We start from the raw sequence: 13,474 nt of genomic DNA, 5'->3' as shown, positions 1-13,474 counted from the left end.
GCTGTAATCCCCATGGATGAGTTCACTCTGAAGCCCACCATCTGTTCCAATTATTCCCTCATTGTTTTTGCTTTAAAAGCATGACAGGTTTATCACCAGTATGAAAAATTTCCTGGAGTATATTTCTTTTCATCTAGGAAGGGGAGATGGAATCTCTTTTAACATTAGCATGCATTATAGGTAAAGTGGGCAAAAGAGAGAATCTGTTGAGGCCTCTCTGAGTAGTAGATATCATAATCTGTCAATGTAGACAGACCCATCACAGAGTCAGCCATTCACAGGAGGGCAGAAATCAATCTACAAAGTGCTGATTTCCCACAATCCCTGCACCACACCGCTGCCACACCGTCAGAAACTTTTGATTTCAAATATTCCATTCTTTTTTATTGTTTTTTCCGAGTTAAGGATAAAATCCGGGGCCTTGCACTTGCTTGGCAAGCACTCTACTACTGAGCTGAATCTTCAACCTCTAAATATTCTTTAAAAGGGATACAGATTAAAATTCTGTCCATGTACAGCTGTTCTCAGAGTGACACACATTCTTGTTTTCTACCATTTCTACCACACAGAAAATGTGGTGTCAAAGAGAGGTGCTGAAGGGATAGGATAGGGCTGTACACAATTCTTGTACACAAGTCTTGGGGAACTTGTGGAAGAGAGCCAGTGAGACTGTTAGTGCCAGAGGGCCAGAATTTCTGCTCTAAATTTGTACCTAGCTATGATGGGAAAGTTGATCCTCTGAAATCTCAAAATGGCTGCCTAAACAAGACCTGAACAATTCCAACACGTGTGTGACACTCCAATGTACATGAGGGGAATCTCATGGATTTTTATCCTAGATTAAGAGCTAATAGCAACTAATAATTCCCCAGGGAAGAGCTCCCATTTGTAATCCAGTAGTGATCAGTCCTAGAAACATACATGCAGGTAGCCCCGAACGTACTCAACAGGCTATATGTATATGTTTACTCATTTGTATGTCTACTTAACAGCAATGGTTATGGGAGAGGATTGGGAGGAGGCAGACATGGGAGAGGGAGGAAAGGGAGAGTTAAATGATGTAATTTACATTTATATTAAAATTTTTAAAATTAAAAAAAATAGACCAGAAAATGGAGCCTGTCTCCTATTACAGATCTTCACAAGCATGTATCCCAGATTGTTCATGGAATGCTGTAACCTTACTCTCCAGAGCTGGAGTCCTACCCTGTAACCAGGTCCTTTGAGATAGCCCAACTGGAGATTAGATACACTGTGGCTCACACTGACTTCCCAGAATTGTCCATTGGGTAATCTTCCTTTGAATGGATCAAATTGCTTATAGGAAACTGTACACTACAAGCTCAGTCCAACTCCACAAGTGTGTTTCCCAAGTGGAGACCTCCAGCAGCCTGTAGCCCTATGCTTCTATACTAGTTACCACCACACCCGGTGTTCTCTTGAAGTGCACGCAGGTAACCTATTCTCTAGCACACCCAGTAAACTATTGTTATACAAGAGCTAAAAGAAGGCCAAGAAGGTAGTTAGACTCCGTAGTGTAACTGTTCTTCTGAAGATGGAGAAGACAAGAGCAAAAATAAAGTTAGTTTGTTATAGGATATGTTAATATTTCTAACAAGGAAATAGTGGGGGAGCCAAGCTGGTTGTGCATTTGTTGTCAGATTATTAACATCAGGACATTTATTTCACCTGAACTACAACTTCGTTTTTTTGGTTTGGAAAATGAAAAATCTGACCATACTTCTTCTGAAAGTCCTATAGATCTACAGATGACCAATGGGAAAGGCTTCCTTTAGGCAAGTCATAGATGCTCACAGCCCGCTATTGAGAGCATTCCCTAGTCAAGTAAACCTTCTTGACTCATGATCTCTACTTGGCTTCTGTAAACACTGAAGTTTATGATCCCTGCCTGACATTGATGGTCACACTGCATAATTCCTGTCAAACACAGCGACAAGATACAAATGCAGGCAACAAGTCAGGTTTGCCCTTGGCTCTTATTTATCTACACTTTCTACTGGGCTAATGCATGGGTCTGGAAGGCCTGATTTCTCTTCTTTAGATTATCAAAGCTTCGCTTGAGAGGAACAAGAGGAACAGGGTCAGTAATAGTCCCCTGACCATAACACCTTTTCTGTCTATTCCTGCTACTGTCACAGAAGAGGATACCATATGAGTTACGTGGTCTTTCTAGGCAACAGAGTCCTGAGGAAGAACAGTGTTATTGAACTGAACAAATAGAAATATCTGCGGGCCAGGGTTAGGTAGTTATTTTTTGACTCTAGTTTATTGTCTGAGAAAAGTTTAAAATTTATTCTCTTTCCTTTTCTTTTGACAGGTATGGCATTGTTTTCTCATTTATTGAGATGGAAAAATAGCCTTCCACAGTTAATTTTCATCTATGTAGAATTAATTTCCTTATATTCTAACATAACTTAAGTCATCAAAGTAGGTATATGTAGATATTATAGGAAATTATTTATGAAGAATAATTAGGAAAATATGTTCTTTACAATGCTGATGGTAAAAATAAAAATCATGCAAGTCTTAAACAGTTATATTGTGGTAAGATCTAAAAAATAGTAGTTGAAAATTTATTTATTTATTTGTTAATTTATTTTTGGTTTTTTGAGATAGGGTTTCTCTGTATTTATTAGATTAAGTATCTGAGATTGCTCAATTTGAATCATGCCTTATTTTCTATGGACATTTCTCTTCCTTGTTAGTCTCCTAAAGACATTGCACACTTCTCAATATGTTGAATACAATCAACATTGCCCAACTAAGCTTTGGCTAATGCCTTGCTCCTCTTACCTATAGGGGTCCCCACTCCATAACCTTTGGAGTCTATGAGGCCCCCAATCTGAGTGAGGTTGCAGTTCCTCTGAGTCACATACTCAATGCTGGTGGACTCCATCAGCAGGGCGTAGTCGGTGGTGAGCACTCTTTGGATCCCTTCATCACTGTTTTTAACCAGTGCACTCTGTTCTCGACTGCTCATAAAAGCCCACATTTTCTCATAGGTGGATATCTTTGATTTCTGTAGAGAGAAAAAAGCACACCCACCAGCAGAATAGTGCTAAGAAAAAAAAATATGGCCTAAAGCCATTCACCCTCCTCATGGGTCAAATGATAAAGGGGAAACATTTTCTGTAGGTGAGGAACTGGACTAATGACAATAGGACTTCCACTTAACAGGTAACTGAGAAGAGCAAATTTTACTACAGATGAGTGTTGGCAGAGTTTTCTTGTCCCATCAAGACCCTCTGCCCTTCTCAGCCCCAAATAAGCACACAGAGACATATATTAACTTATAAACGGTTGACTAATGGCTTGGGCTTGCTATTGCCTAGCTCTGTCTTAAATGTTAAGCCATGTCTTAAATATTAACCCATTTTTATTAATCTAAATATTTCCACGTGGTCTTATCTTAGTGGAAAAGGGTCTGGACCTGTTACTCCTTTGGCAGCCTACATAGCATCTGTTTCTGGACCTTATCTGCCTACCTTTCCCAGAATTATCCTCATGCCCTAGTCCTGCCTATCTCCCTGCCTCTATTGGCCACAATGTTTTATTCATCAACCAATAAGAGAAACATATTTACAGAAGGACATCCCTGTCAGGAGAGAACATGAAGACACTTAGATCACCATGGAAGAAAAGGAGACCTTGTCAGATGGAGGTCATGTCTTAAGACCCTCTTCTTGACTTTGGTTAGGGAAGAAGGATCATGAATATCAACGACAGTGCTTGCTAATGAGCTGTTGACATTTGAGATCAGTACTTCACAGTCCACTAGGACAAAGCTGAGGCTCTCTCCTTCCAGGTCTCTGCTCACTTATTCTACTTCCCTTGCATCACTGGACTTCAGTGGTTGCTTTGTTGTTCCCAGGTATGGAAGCTCCAGAGCCTGGACATCACTAATTTGCTAGAGATAGCCTGGGATATGTCACTAGCATTCTCTCCTTTGTTTGTGGAAGAGGTACATCTGCGGCTAATTTTTCTGCAAACTAAGGAATGGAAATGCTCTTTTCTAGTTAATATTCAAATCAGAAGGATCTCCTTACTTTTTATGTATATGATTTCTCATTGCCAACATATTTTAGCTAGCAAGGTCTGCATATTTCTTTTTAAAGTGTTCTATGATTTTCATGTCTTTTATTCAGCTGTTTTGGTAGAATCAATAATAGACTATGTATATGGTATATTATATTTGCATCTATATATAGACACCATTGCCTCATTATCTTCTTTTCTTTGTTAAAATATACTGCATGCATTTCCATATTGCTTAGATATGAATTTCCATTCTTTTGAATAGTGATCTATGATTAGGCATTTTACATTTCTACTCTGTAATTTCCATAATGTTTCAAGTTTTTCCCCTGAAATTGTCTTCATTTGCATCAGTACACCCTTCCATTTATTTCAAAGATCAATGTCATCATGGGGATTACTGAAATTTTCAGGCTAAAGCTGGTTCTGACACATGTAGACTCCTTGGCAAGGGAGGGGCATATCATCCTATGTATGCAGAGAAGCTTACGACAGGACTCGGGGCTGGAGATGCAGAATGAAGTAGATCTGGAATCAGAGCTCTTGTAGCTTGTTTGTGCCCAAATGTTCTGGGAATTTTCTTGGCTCCTAAATCTATTTAAGACTGGGGTTCATAGAACAGGCCCCATGAATTGGGAGTGTGGAGACAGTTGGCTTTGGTTTTGATTGTTAGGCAATTGAAGAGCCCCATGAGAAAGATCTTATGAGACAGATAACAATTCCATGCACATACCTTGTACATGTGATGTTTTATGGGACTCATTTTGTCATAATGAAGCCCCCAGGACTTACTCTACAGGCCCAGGAGATCTGAAAATTGGAGCTCATGTCTCCACAACAAAGGTGTGTGCCGGGTGCCGGGCTGATACTTCATGTGTTGTGTGGTTTCAGTCTTAAAGAGTCTGATAGGTCTAAATTTTTAGTGAGGAGAAGAGCTATTTATGCAAAAGCAGGGAGGACACTCTGTCTTTTTTTTCTGCAGTGAATATACTATGTCTGGGAAAATTATTCCTTCATCAGAAAACTGTCTTAAACGGAAATCATTTTCTTTGAAGTATGCAAGTTTAAAGTTATCTGAGACTTCAGATATAGATTCATTTAAACTATCACTTTTACAGATGAGGAACTTGAAGTAAGATTGTCTGGAGACTTCAGAAAGAGACAGTGAAAGTTAGCATCAGACCTAATCCTAGTCTCGAGCCGTGTTCCTTCCCCTGCTCCATGTTGACTTGGGTAGGGTACATGTCAACATTGCCAAAGTTGTTTTGACTATGACTTTCATGTTATTTGATCTACAGGCAAAAACATAGCATTTATTAAAGGACTGGCATCCTCTGTACACCTTTTGGCTAGTTAGTCTTATGTTCTTGTTATAGCACAGACATCAGCTTCCATGTAGACATTTCACAGAACATTTATTTCTTCATTATTTTAAATTTTATTAAACTGACCCGTCTTAGTTAGAAAATCAGAAAATTTTCTCTGTAGAGGTAGGGAACAAAAAATAAATTGCCATGAGGAGGCCCTTAAGTCACAGAGTCATTTGGAGATAGTGGATTTTCCATTATTATATGTTTACCAAGAGAAATTTGCTGAGAAGTTTCTCTTACATATTCTCCATGCTCATGGCTCCGTCCCCCAGACCAGGTCCTTTGTATTACAGGTCCTGGGAGAAGTGCCACCAGAGGTCACAGTTGGTAGGCAGATGAGCCACTTCTAAAACTGAGGGTTCCTGCTGAGCCCCTGAGTTCTATCCACCATAATGCTATACTTGGGAAGGTTTATTTTTTCATTTGTCAGGCCCTGAATTAGCATTTTCAGAGTAAATTTGGTGAATGCTTTTTAACAATTTTCAAAATGAAAAAAATCTTAATACTTCTTAAAACTATGAGTATGCTTTACCAAAACTTATTGTAAATGTTAAAAGGCCAAATGAGGTGTTTGAATGAGAAGCCTGGGTGTTCTTCCTCTTCCCAGTCTGTCCCAATCCTAGTCAGCCTTCTAAATCACTCGGTAATACACAGAATATTACAGCATGGGGACAGTGATTGCCTCTCATTTCACTGAATATGTCAAAAGCCAATTAGAACTCCCATATCCTTAGAGGACACAGGCTTAGGTAAACTCCTTGGGACAGTTTAGCCTGATTACACATCTGTCTTTGTGCTGATAAACACGGGTGACAGATAATAAGCAGTTCTGGTCAGGTATCTGTTAGAAGGCAGAGTCAACATAACAATGTTCATGGTTGCTTATGTCTGACTCTGTACCTTACAGTGCATGCTGGCTGCGTGCTCACTCGGTGGTGACTTACGACGTGTGCATGGACAGTTAAAAGTTGTGGAGAACAGTGACAACGATGAGCACTAACAATGTTTACTGTGCAATATGCTCTGTTCTGAGCATGTTGCATGCACTCATTCATTTAATGAGAGAGGTGCCGCTGGGATTTCTGCTCTACAGATGTAGAAAAAGAGTATCACACTGAGAAATTACAAAGCTAGGGTTTCATTCCAGGATTCCTGTTCCAGAGTCTAGGTTCTTAATCAGAAGGAATTAATTATTCGTTTGAATACAAGATCCATTAAACTCATAGTCAGGTGAGTATTTCATCAGACCTAACTCATGTTCTAAAGAAACCACGTAAGTGTTTGTAAGCAGCATTCTGCTGTAGGAGGGATGTTGAAAAATCTTGCAGTTAGTATATGACATATGGAGAGGATTTACTGACTTTCAGCAGATCCTATTCATTTAGACAAAAATTCAGAGTCTCGAGATGTGCATCAGTTGGAATCTGGAAGGCAATGTTCATATTGTTTGTACTTTTCCTTGCCTTTTGTATCATTTTGCTTTCTCTATAGCTCTGTTTTCAGTTGCTGGGTTTTCATGGCAGGAAGTGAGATGGTGAGAGCTTGGCTGTGTAGATGCTTTTAAGATTGATAGGACCTCCATTTTATAGAAATAGCTTTCTGATGTTTCATTTCTATTGAGATAAGCATTGCTTACCACAGTATTTCTCCAACCAAGTTATAGGGCACCCACAGGGAAAATACCTGATCCCATTGTTTAGTAGAATCGATATCTGTGAAATACTGCTTTGGACCACAGTATTTGAAGGCCTTATGTTCACACATGACATGTTTGCACATGTTTCCTTTTAGTTGTTTCATAATCCTACACATGTACACACATTGTCGAGATTTTTCTCTTTGGCAAAATAATTCTGTATTAAGTCTTTGCAGTAGACTATTGAGAAATACTAATCTTAAAAAAGTACTCCTGAATATCAACAAAAGATATTGACAGCTTAGAGTCCAGTTTTATGAAGCCGACATACAGAGGAGAATACTTGCCTGAAAGACAATTGTTTCACTCAATATAATGAAATTTCATTAAATGATAATGTCTCATGTCATGTTGAAACGTGATTTAATTTAACGATAACCATCTGAAGGAAGACGATTAGAAGACATTGTCTGCCATGTAGTGGGGGCCCTGCCTTTCCAGGTATGATCATATTATGGGATTGTACCCTTACCTTTTATCAGTAGAAATTTGTGGCATTTGAAGACTCTCTGAAGTTTTATAATTTCATTGATTCCCTTCAGGGAATTCTCCTGGGAAGACTTAAACGTCTTTACTCAAACACTTCTCATATTTCCCCCCATCTACAGCTAAAGATTGGTGTATTATGAGCAATATGCCAGACTTCTTAAAAGGTTAGCTTAAATTGAACTTACAGACATTTCTTTCCAAGTGAATACATTTTTATCTTTTGACACCTATAGTAAAGGAACTTGCGTTTTCAAATAAGAAGATCTTATAGGAATAGTGTCTTTCTGTGTGGAAAAGGTTGAGGGATTTCTCTCATTTTCTGTTTCCCGGTGGTTTTGTCTGAACTCTGTCTCCCTGCTGTAGCATCAGTTCCATAGGTTCTGGGCTCAGTGACTTCCTTGAAACAGTCTTTGCTTTGCTGATGGCACTAACCACTCACTGGGATGAGATTATACCCATCACAGCTCCTAATCCCCACAGCTGGTCCGAAGTCCCTAGACCATGAAAGCCAGAAATGGCAAGCCTGTGATGATTTTTTAAAACCCATTTTATCCAAGCCATTTTAGACAGATTCTAGATCTAATCTCTGTAATCCCCTGGCTTGAGTCTGGGAAGACAGTGATTTGCTACAAGGAGAAGACTCTACTGAGAAGTACTTCTTACATGACCATTTCATAGCCAGTTTGGCCCATGGGACTTCTTCGTTCACTCCACTTCCTGTCTGTGCAATGTGAGCTTTACTGTATTTGGCAGGTTGTATGTGGCTTGTGTGTCTATTGTAATTCATGTCTCCAGACTTTGCGGAGGGTTTAAAACATTTCCTCCCCTATCTTCTACCACGCATACCTCGGTGCTGACACTTTGGAGACACGGGAAACATTTGGGCTGAGTTGAATTGAATTGCATTGCTGCTGCTCACCAACCACGTGGGATATAGTTCTGGAAATTCGGTGCCCATGCTCAGGAAAGGCTTCCAATGGACTTTCTGTCTGGCAAGGCCATTGGGTGTTTTTTTTTTCAGATTTTGGGTCTTGGTACTTGCTTGGGATTTAAGGGAAGGTGCACGTTCTAGAGATTAATGAGCAAAAAGGCTGAACAAGAACTACAGCAGAGTAATTCTAAGTCTATAGAGAGTGAGCCAGAGAGAACTTTTAGAGTTGAAAATTGATGATAGGGGCTGGAAAGATGGCTCAGCGGTTAAGAGCACTGACTGCTCTTCCAGAGGTCCTGAGTTCAATTCCCAGCAACCACATAGTGGCTCACAACCATCTACAATTCAATCTGGTGCCCTCTTCTGGACTGCAGGCATACATGCGGGCAGAACACTGTGTACAAAATAAATAAATCTTCGAGAAAAAAAAGAAAATTGATGATAATTGTGATAGCTTCTAGATTGCTCACCATTTGCTAAAGAATTACATAAGCATATTAACTTCATTAAGTCATGTAACTCTGAAAATCATGTCATGGTTTAGACGTTAGCTTCAATTTGCAGGCAGGGAAGTTAAGGTATGGAGAATTGAAGTAACTTGTCAAGATCTGCATAGCTAATTCGCTAGAGTCAAGATCTAAACCCAGACTGTATGGTTCTAGATGCTGGAAGTTTGAGTTTATATCCTAATGATTGATATTAGTCAAATTTCATAAAATGATCTATGATATTCCTTATGGGCAAAACATATATTAAAAAATACCTGTCATCCCCAGGATGGTAGTTTACAAAAGACATGGGTAAACAATTGTTTTCCAGTCCTTTATATCATTGTATAAAGATTATTTTGGGGTAATGGTGACACCAGAGTTAAGTCCATACCTTTATTTAATAAGGCAATTAATGGAGTTGCAACAAGGAGAAAGAACAGCCTTGTGCATATGTACCTTTTCTGGTTTCTATGAGAGCTAGAAGGTAGACTATCTTAGTACAATGTTTATGGAAGGAAAGGTTGTAACTGGATGTAGTGGCTATCGGTTCTCTTTGGTAGAAAGTACAGAAACAGGCCGTCTGAGTCCTGGAAAGATACAGCCAAGATGTGTCCACAGACTTGTGTACTGACTATTCTTTGATTCTGTCCCCTGTGGTGTTGACCTTGGCCCCAGGAAATCAGAAGAGCAGTGAGAGTATTACCTGTTTAGAGTATTGCATTGAGTGAAGGTAACTAGACATCTACCAGTAGACAGAGGGACAGCAGCATGGTCCTGGGTTGTTTTTTAACAAGCTTCATCCCAAATACTAACAAAATAGTTCTTCAAAAATTTCTTCTGGTCTATTGGATTACTGATTTATGAGTTTTTCCAGTTATAAATTTCTGTTACAAATAATTAAAGTCTCGATATGCAGAGCACAGTAGTCCTCTGATACCTAATTTCCCAAACAAACTCAAGAGGACACATGGTAAAGTACTTGGCCTTTCCCTAACCATGGCTTGCCATTTGCCCTTGTAATGAATGTCACATTTTATCAAATAGACTATTATATGATCCATGGTGATTAAAAATGTTCAGACTCAGAGTGCCCATGAACTTGTAAAAGTATAGTGTATAATAAGTATCATTAGTTACCTGACCTTGGCCAAAAAAAGTACAGTTGTTATTTTCCTTATAGGCCACTAGAATTTCAGGATGTCTGTTTAAAGCTTTCTGAAATTTTGTGAAATATAAGCTTCTTTTCAGTCTCCCACCACCATATGAATGGTCTTTGATGGTAACGTGTTTCCACATACAAATGACTCAATGAAGGAAAAATATAGAAGCCTCCTTCATCCCAGACATGCTCATGACCCAGTTTTTGCTTAAAAATGTCAGCTAGGGAATTGAAAAGATGACTCTGCAAGATGACACTTGCTGCTCACCCAGAGAACCCAAATTCAGTTCTCAGCACCCATACTGGACAACTCACAACTTCCAGTAATTCTAGTTCCAGAGGACCTTATGCCCTCTTATACCATCTTTTTGTTTCTATGGGCATTTGCACTCATGGACACACACACACACACACACACACACACACACACACACACACATATACACTAAACATATACATATTTAAAAAGTCAGATAATCCACACTTTACCTGAATGCAGATAATGGAAAAGAGAAACTCACTTGGGCTGTTTTAGAAACATAAATTTTGTTAATTAAAAAAATGAGAATTGAATACAGGTATTCTAGAATGTAAGGTATCATGCTGTTTGGAAGAACAATGTAGGTTTTTATTTAAAAATTTGCAAGCAATTTTTGGCCACACTTTGGAGACAACACTTTACTAAAATCATCCCTTGAGAATAGTCTGACAGCAACATTACGTGGAGAGTTTTTGTTATTAAATTGTTACAAGCTGCTTTATTTTAAATTGATATTGTATAAGTTCTGGGTTAGTGAGGTGACTTGGAGGGTAAAGGCTCTTGTCACCATCCTTGACATTCTGACTTCCACCCCTGGGACCGGTGAAAGGAGAGGGATGACTCCTGTAGGTTGTCCTCTGAGCTTAACATTCTCCACAGCATGCATGTACAAGCTCTCTCTCTCTCTCTCTCTCTCTCTCTCTCTCTCTCTCTCTCTCTCTCTCTCATACACACACACACATACACACACACAACAGATAGATACATAATTAAATAAAGAAGTGTAAAATACTTAAAAAAGAAACCTGAACCAAACCAAAACCCTTGCTTACAGCCTGGAAAGCAAATGTGAGGGTTTCAGTGCATTTTGTCTGATTATAGATTTTGTTAACTGTGGCCCCTACATCTGGAATGATTTGAGCCCACCAAGGAAATAAAGGGTCAGGTTGTTACCATTGGGATGCTGCAGAGGGCTGTTCTGTTCTTGGAAAAAGACACTTGCTAAACTGTGATGTAACATGAAAAAGTCTTTTTCGTCTCTCTCTTTCTGCTCCAGGTACTAGCTTGAATGTGCTAGGTTAGACGAAGTCCTACCACTCAGAAGAGGTTCTTGTGTTGCTGACGAGGTAAAGGCAGGGGAAAAGGGAGGCTGGGAGGCACAGCCAGAGTGACGTGGATGGGACTGGTTCCTTGTGCTGGTAACTACTGTCACCCAGTGACTGAACTCTCTGGATGGAACTGTCCAGACAGGCGAAAGGCTGGAATATTTCTTTCCTTTCTGGAACAATCTTGATTACAAGCTCTTAAACATGGACCCTCTGAAACTTTCTGATGGCTTGCCTCTCTCAAGGGGGAAAGCAAAATCAGATTCAGTCCTTGTTTTCTTTTTGCAAATAAATTCCTTCTTGATAAACAGAGTTCCTGGGCCACAGGGCAATGTGTAAAGTGAAGAACACTCTCCTTTTGTGGGTCTGTGTTTGTAGCCTCCTATCCTCCGTGTGTGTGTGTGTGTGTGTGTGTGTGTGTGTGTGTGTGTGTGTGTCTGGGGGTCTCTGTCTCTTGTTTCTTTTGGAGAATTTGATTACATGTTTACTCATTTACCACAAACATGTTTTCTAAATGCCTACTGTATAGCAGTTTGTGCCTTGGATGTGTTTTCCGAGTACCTGCTACGTACCAGTCCCTAAACCGGGTTCTATTGATGTAACAGTAAAACAAAAGACTAAGTCTTCACTCCTGAGGAGCAAACTCCCTAGAACTCTCTGAGGTTTGACCTAATTTTGGTAAAGTTAGGGCTGGTCTACTGTTCAGAGCAGCAGTCCTCCATTGTTGGCAGTGTGCTTCTGGAAGTCCTTGGGATCGCCCTGATTATTTATTGTCATCAGTTTCCTTTCTCCGTGGCAGCCATTCTGACTGTGGTGAGATGGGGCAGCAAAGGTGCCCGTTTCCCAATATTTATAGAGTCGATGATAATGTTGAGCAACATAAACAGTTTTGGATTGCTTTTCAGATACACCTGTTGTACTTTGATGTGTTTTTCTCTGTGTCACGTGCCTGACCAGTGACTTCCCTTATTTATGACAAGAACCACGATGAAAGTTGGCTTTTTGTGCTCTTCACAGTATTGATTTTGGAGAGATACAAAACTTTTTAGAAACTTGGAAAGTCTTGTACTCATGTATAATCCTTACATTTAAAATATCACTTTCTAAGGGAGACATAATCTCTGTGATGCATACATGTGCTAAATTAGTGACTTTGTCCTTAACATGAAAATATATTTTAAAAAATGTTTTTCTTAACACATAAGAAAACTATATGCCACTTTTTTTTAACGTTAGTCTGCTGTTTAACAAACATCTGGGTATGCTTACTACCCATGGGTTTCTGCTCTTATTGCAATTATTGCTAAAATTCTTCACTTAGGTAATGAATGGGCACTGCTGTACAGTGAAGCACCTGCTTTGTCCTCCTTCTGGCCATTTTTGTTTCTGGGTTAGTATACCTCACATGCCCACCCAGCTCCAGGCTGGCGGCTTCATCCTGGAGAACACGGGTGTGAACTTTGCAGAGGTTTCTGCTCTGGTTAAGAATGTTCTGTTTACTCACAACCCCATTTCCCTGCACCGCCAGCCTTTGCTGCCATTACTTCAAAAAATGAATTTATCAGGAAAAGCTGAAACTAAGTATGTCTTGTTGGTTCTGCCACTGTGTTCTCGCCCATCTCACTGCCCCCTTCCTCCCCCTCCCTTCCAGACTCCTTTTGCTCTCCTGTCACTAGCGTCTCAGTGTCCTTCTCCACTCCCTTGACACCTCTCCAGTTTCACAGCCCTCACTCCCCGCCATTTACAAACACATATTGACATTCACAGATAAGGGCACGCATGACAGGCAATATTCCACTGCTGTCATCCAGAATCTGTCTTCGTCCTTGCCAGCTCTATCCATTTTCTCACGAATACCACGATTTCAGTTTTTCTTTACAGCTAAAGGAAATTCCCACTGCGCGTGTATGCCGCGTT

At 39.8% G+C, this 13,474-nt stretch overlaps 1 protein-coding gene across 8 annotated transcripts in view; it reads right to left on the bottom strand.

Moving 5' to 3' along the window:
* Grik1 (glutamate ionotropic receptor kainate type subunit 1) overlaps nt 1–13,474 on the bottom strand; it is a 372,708-nt gene that overhangs the window by 18,223 nt on the left and 341,011 nt on the right. For 7 of the 8 annotated variants that reach the window (XR_005878846.1, XM_005073843.3, XM_005073845.3 and 4 more), the window contains one exon: nt 2,815–3,040. The exons of the other annotated variant lie outside the window; for it this stretch is intronic. Coding sequence is in view for 6 of the 7 variants with exons in the window: in XM_005073843.3 (XP_005073900.1) it covers nt 2,815–3,040 (226 nt within the window). In the remaining variant the exon portion in view is untranslated. The remainder of the gene's footprint in view (nt 1–2,814; nt 3,041–13,474) is intronic. 8 annotated transcript variants of the gene reach the window in all.

The sequence above is a fragment of the Mesocricetus auratus genome, unplaced genomic scaffold (genome assembly GCF_017639785.1).
Source record: "Mesocricetus auratus isolate SY011 unplaced genomic scaffold, BCM_Maur_2.0 Super-Scaffold_100008, whole genome shotgun sequence".
NCBI lineage: Eukaryota > Metazoa > Chordata > Mammalia > Rodentia > Cricetidae > Mesocricetus > Mesocricetus auratus.
Note: the sequence above shows the minus strand (reverse complement) of the source record. Positions and strands in the feature narration are given on the sequence as shown.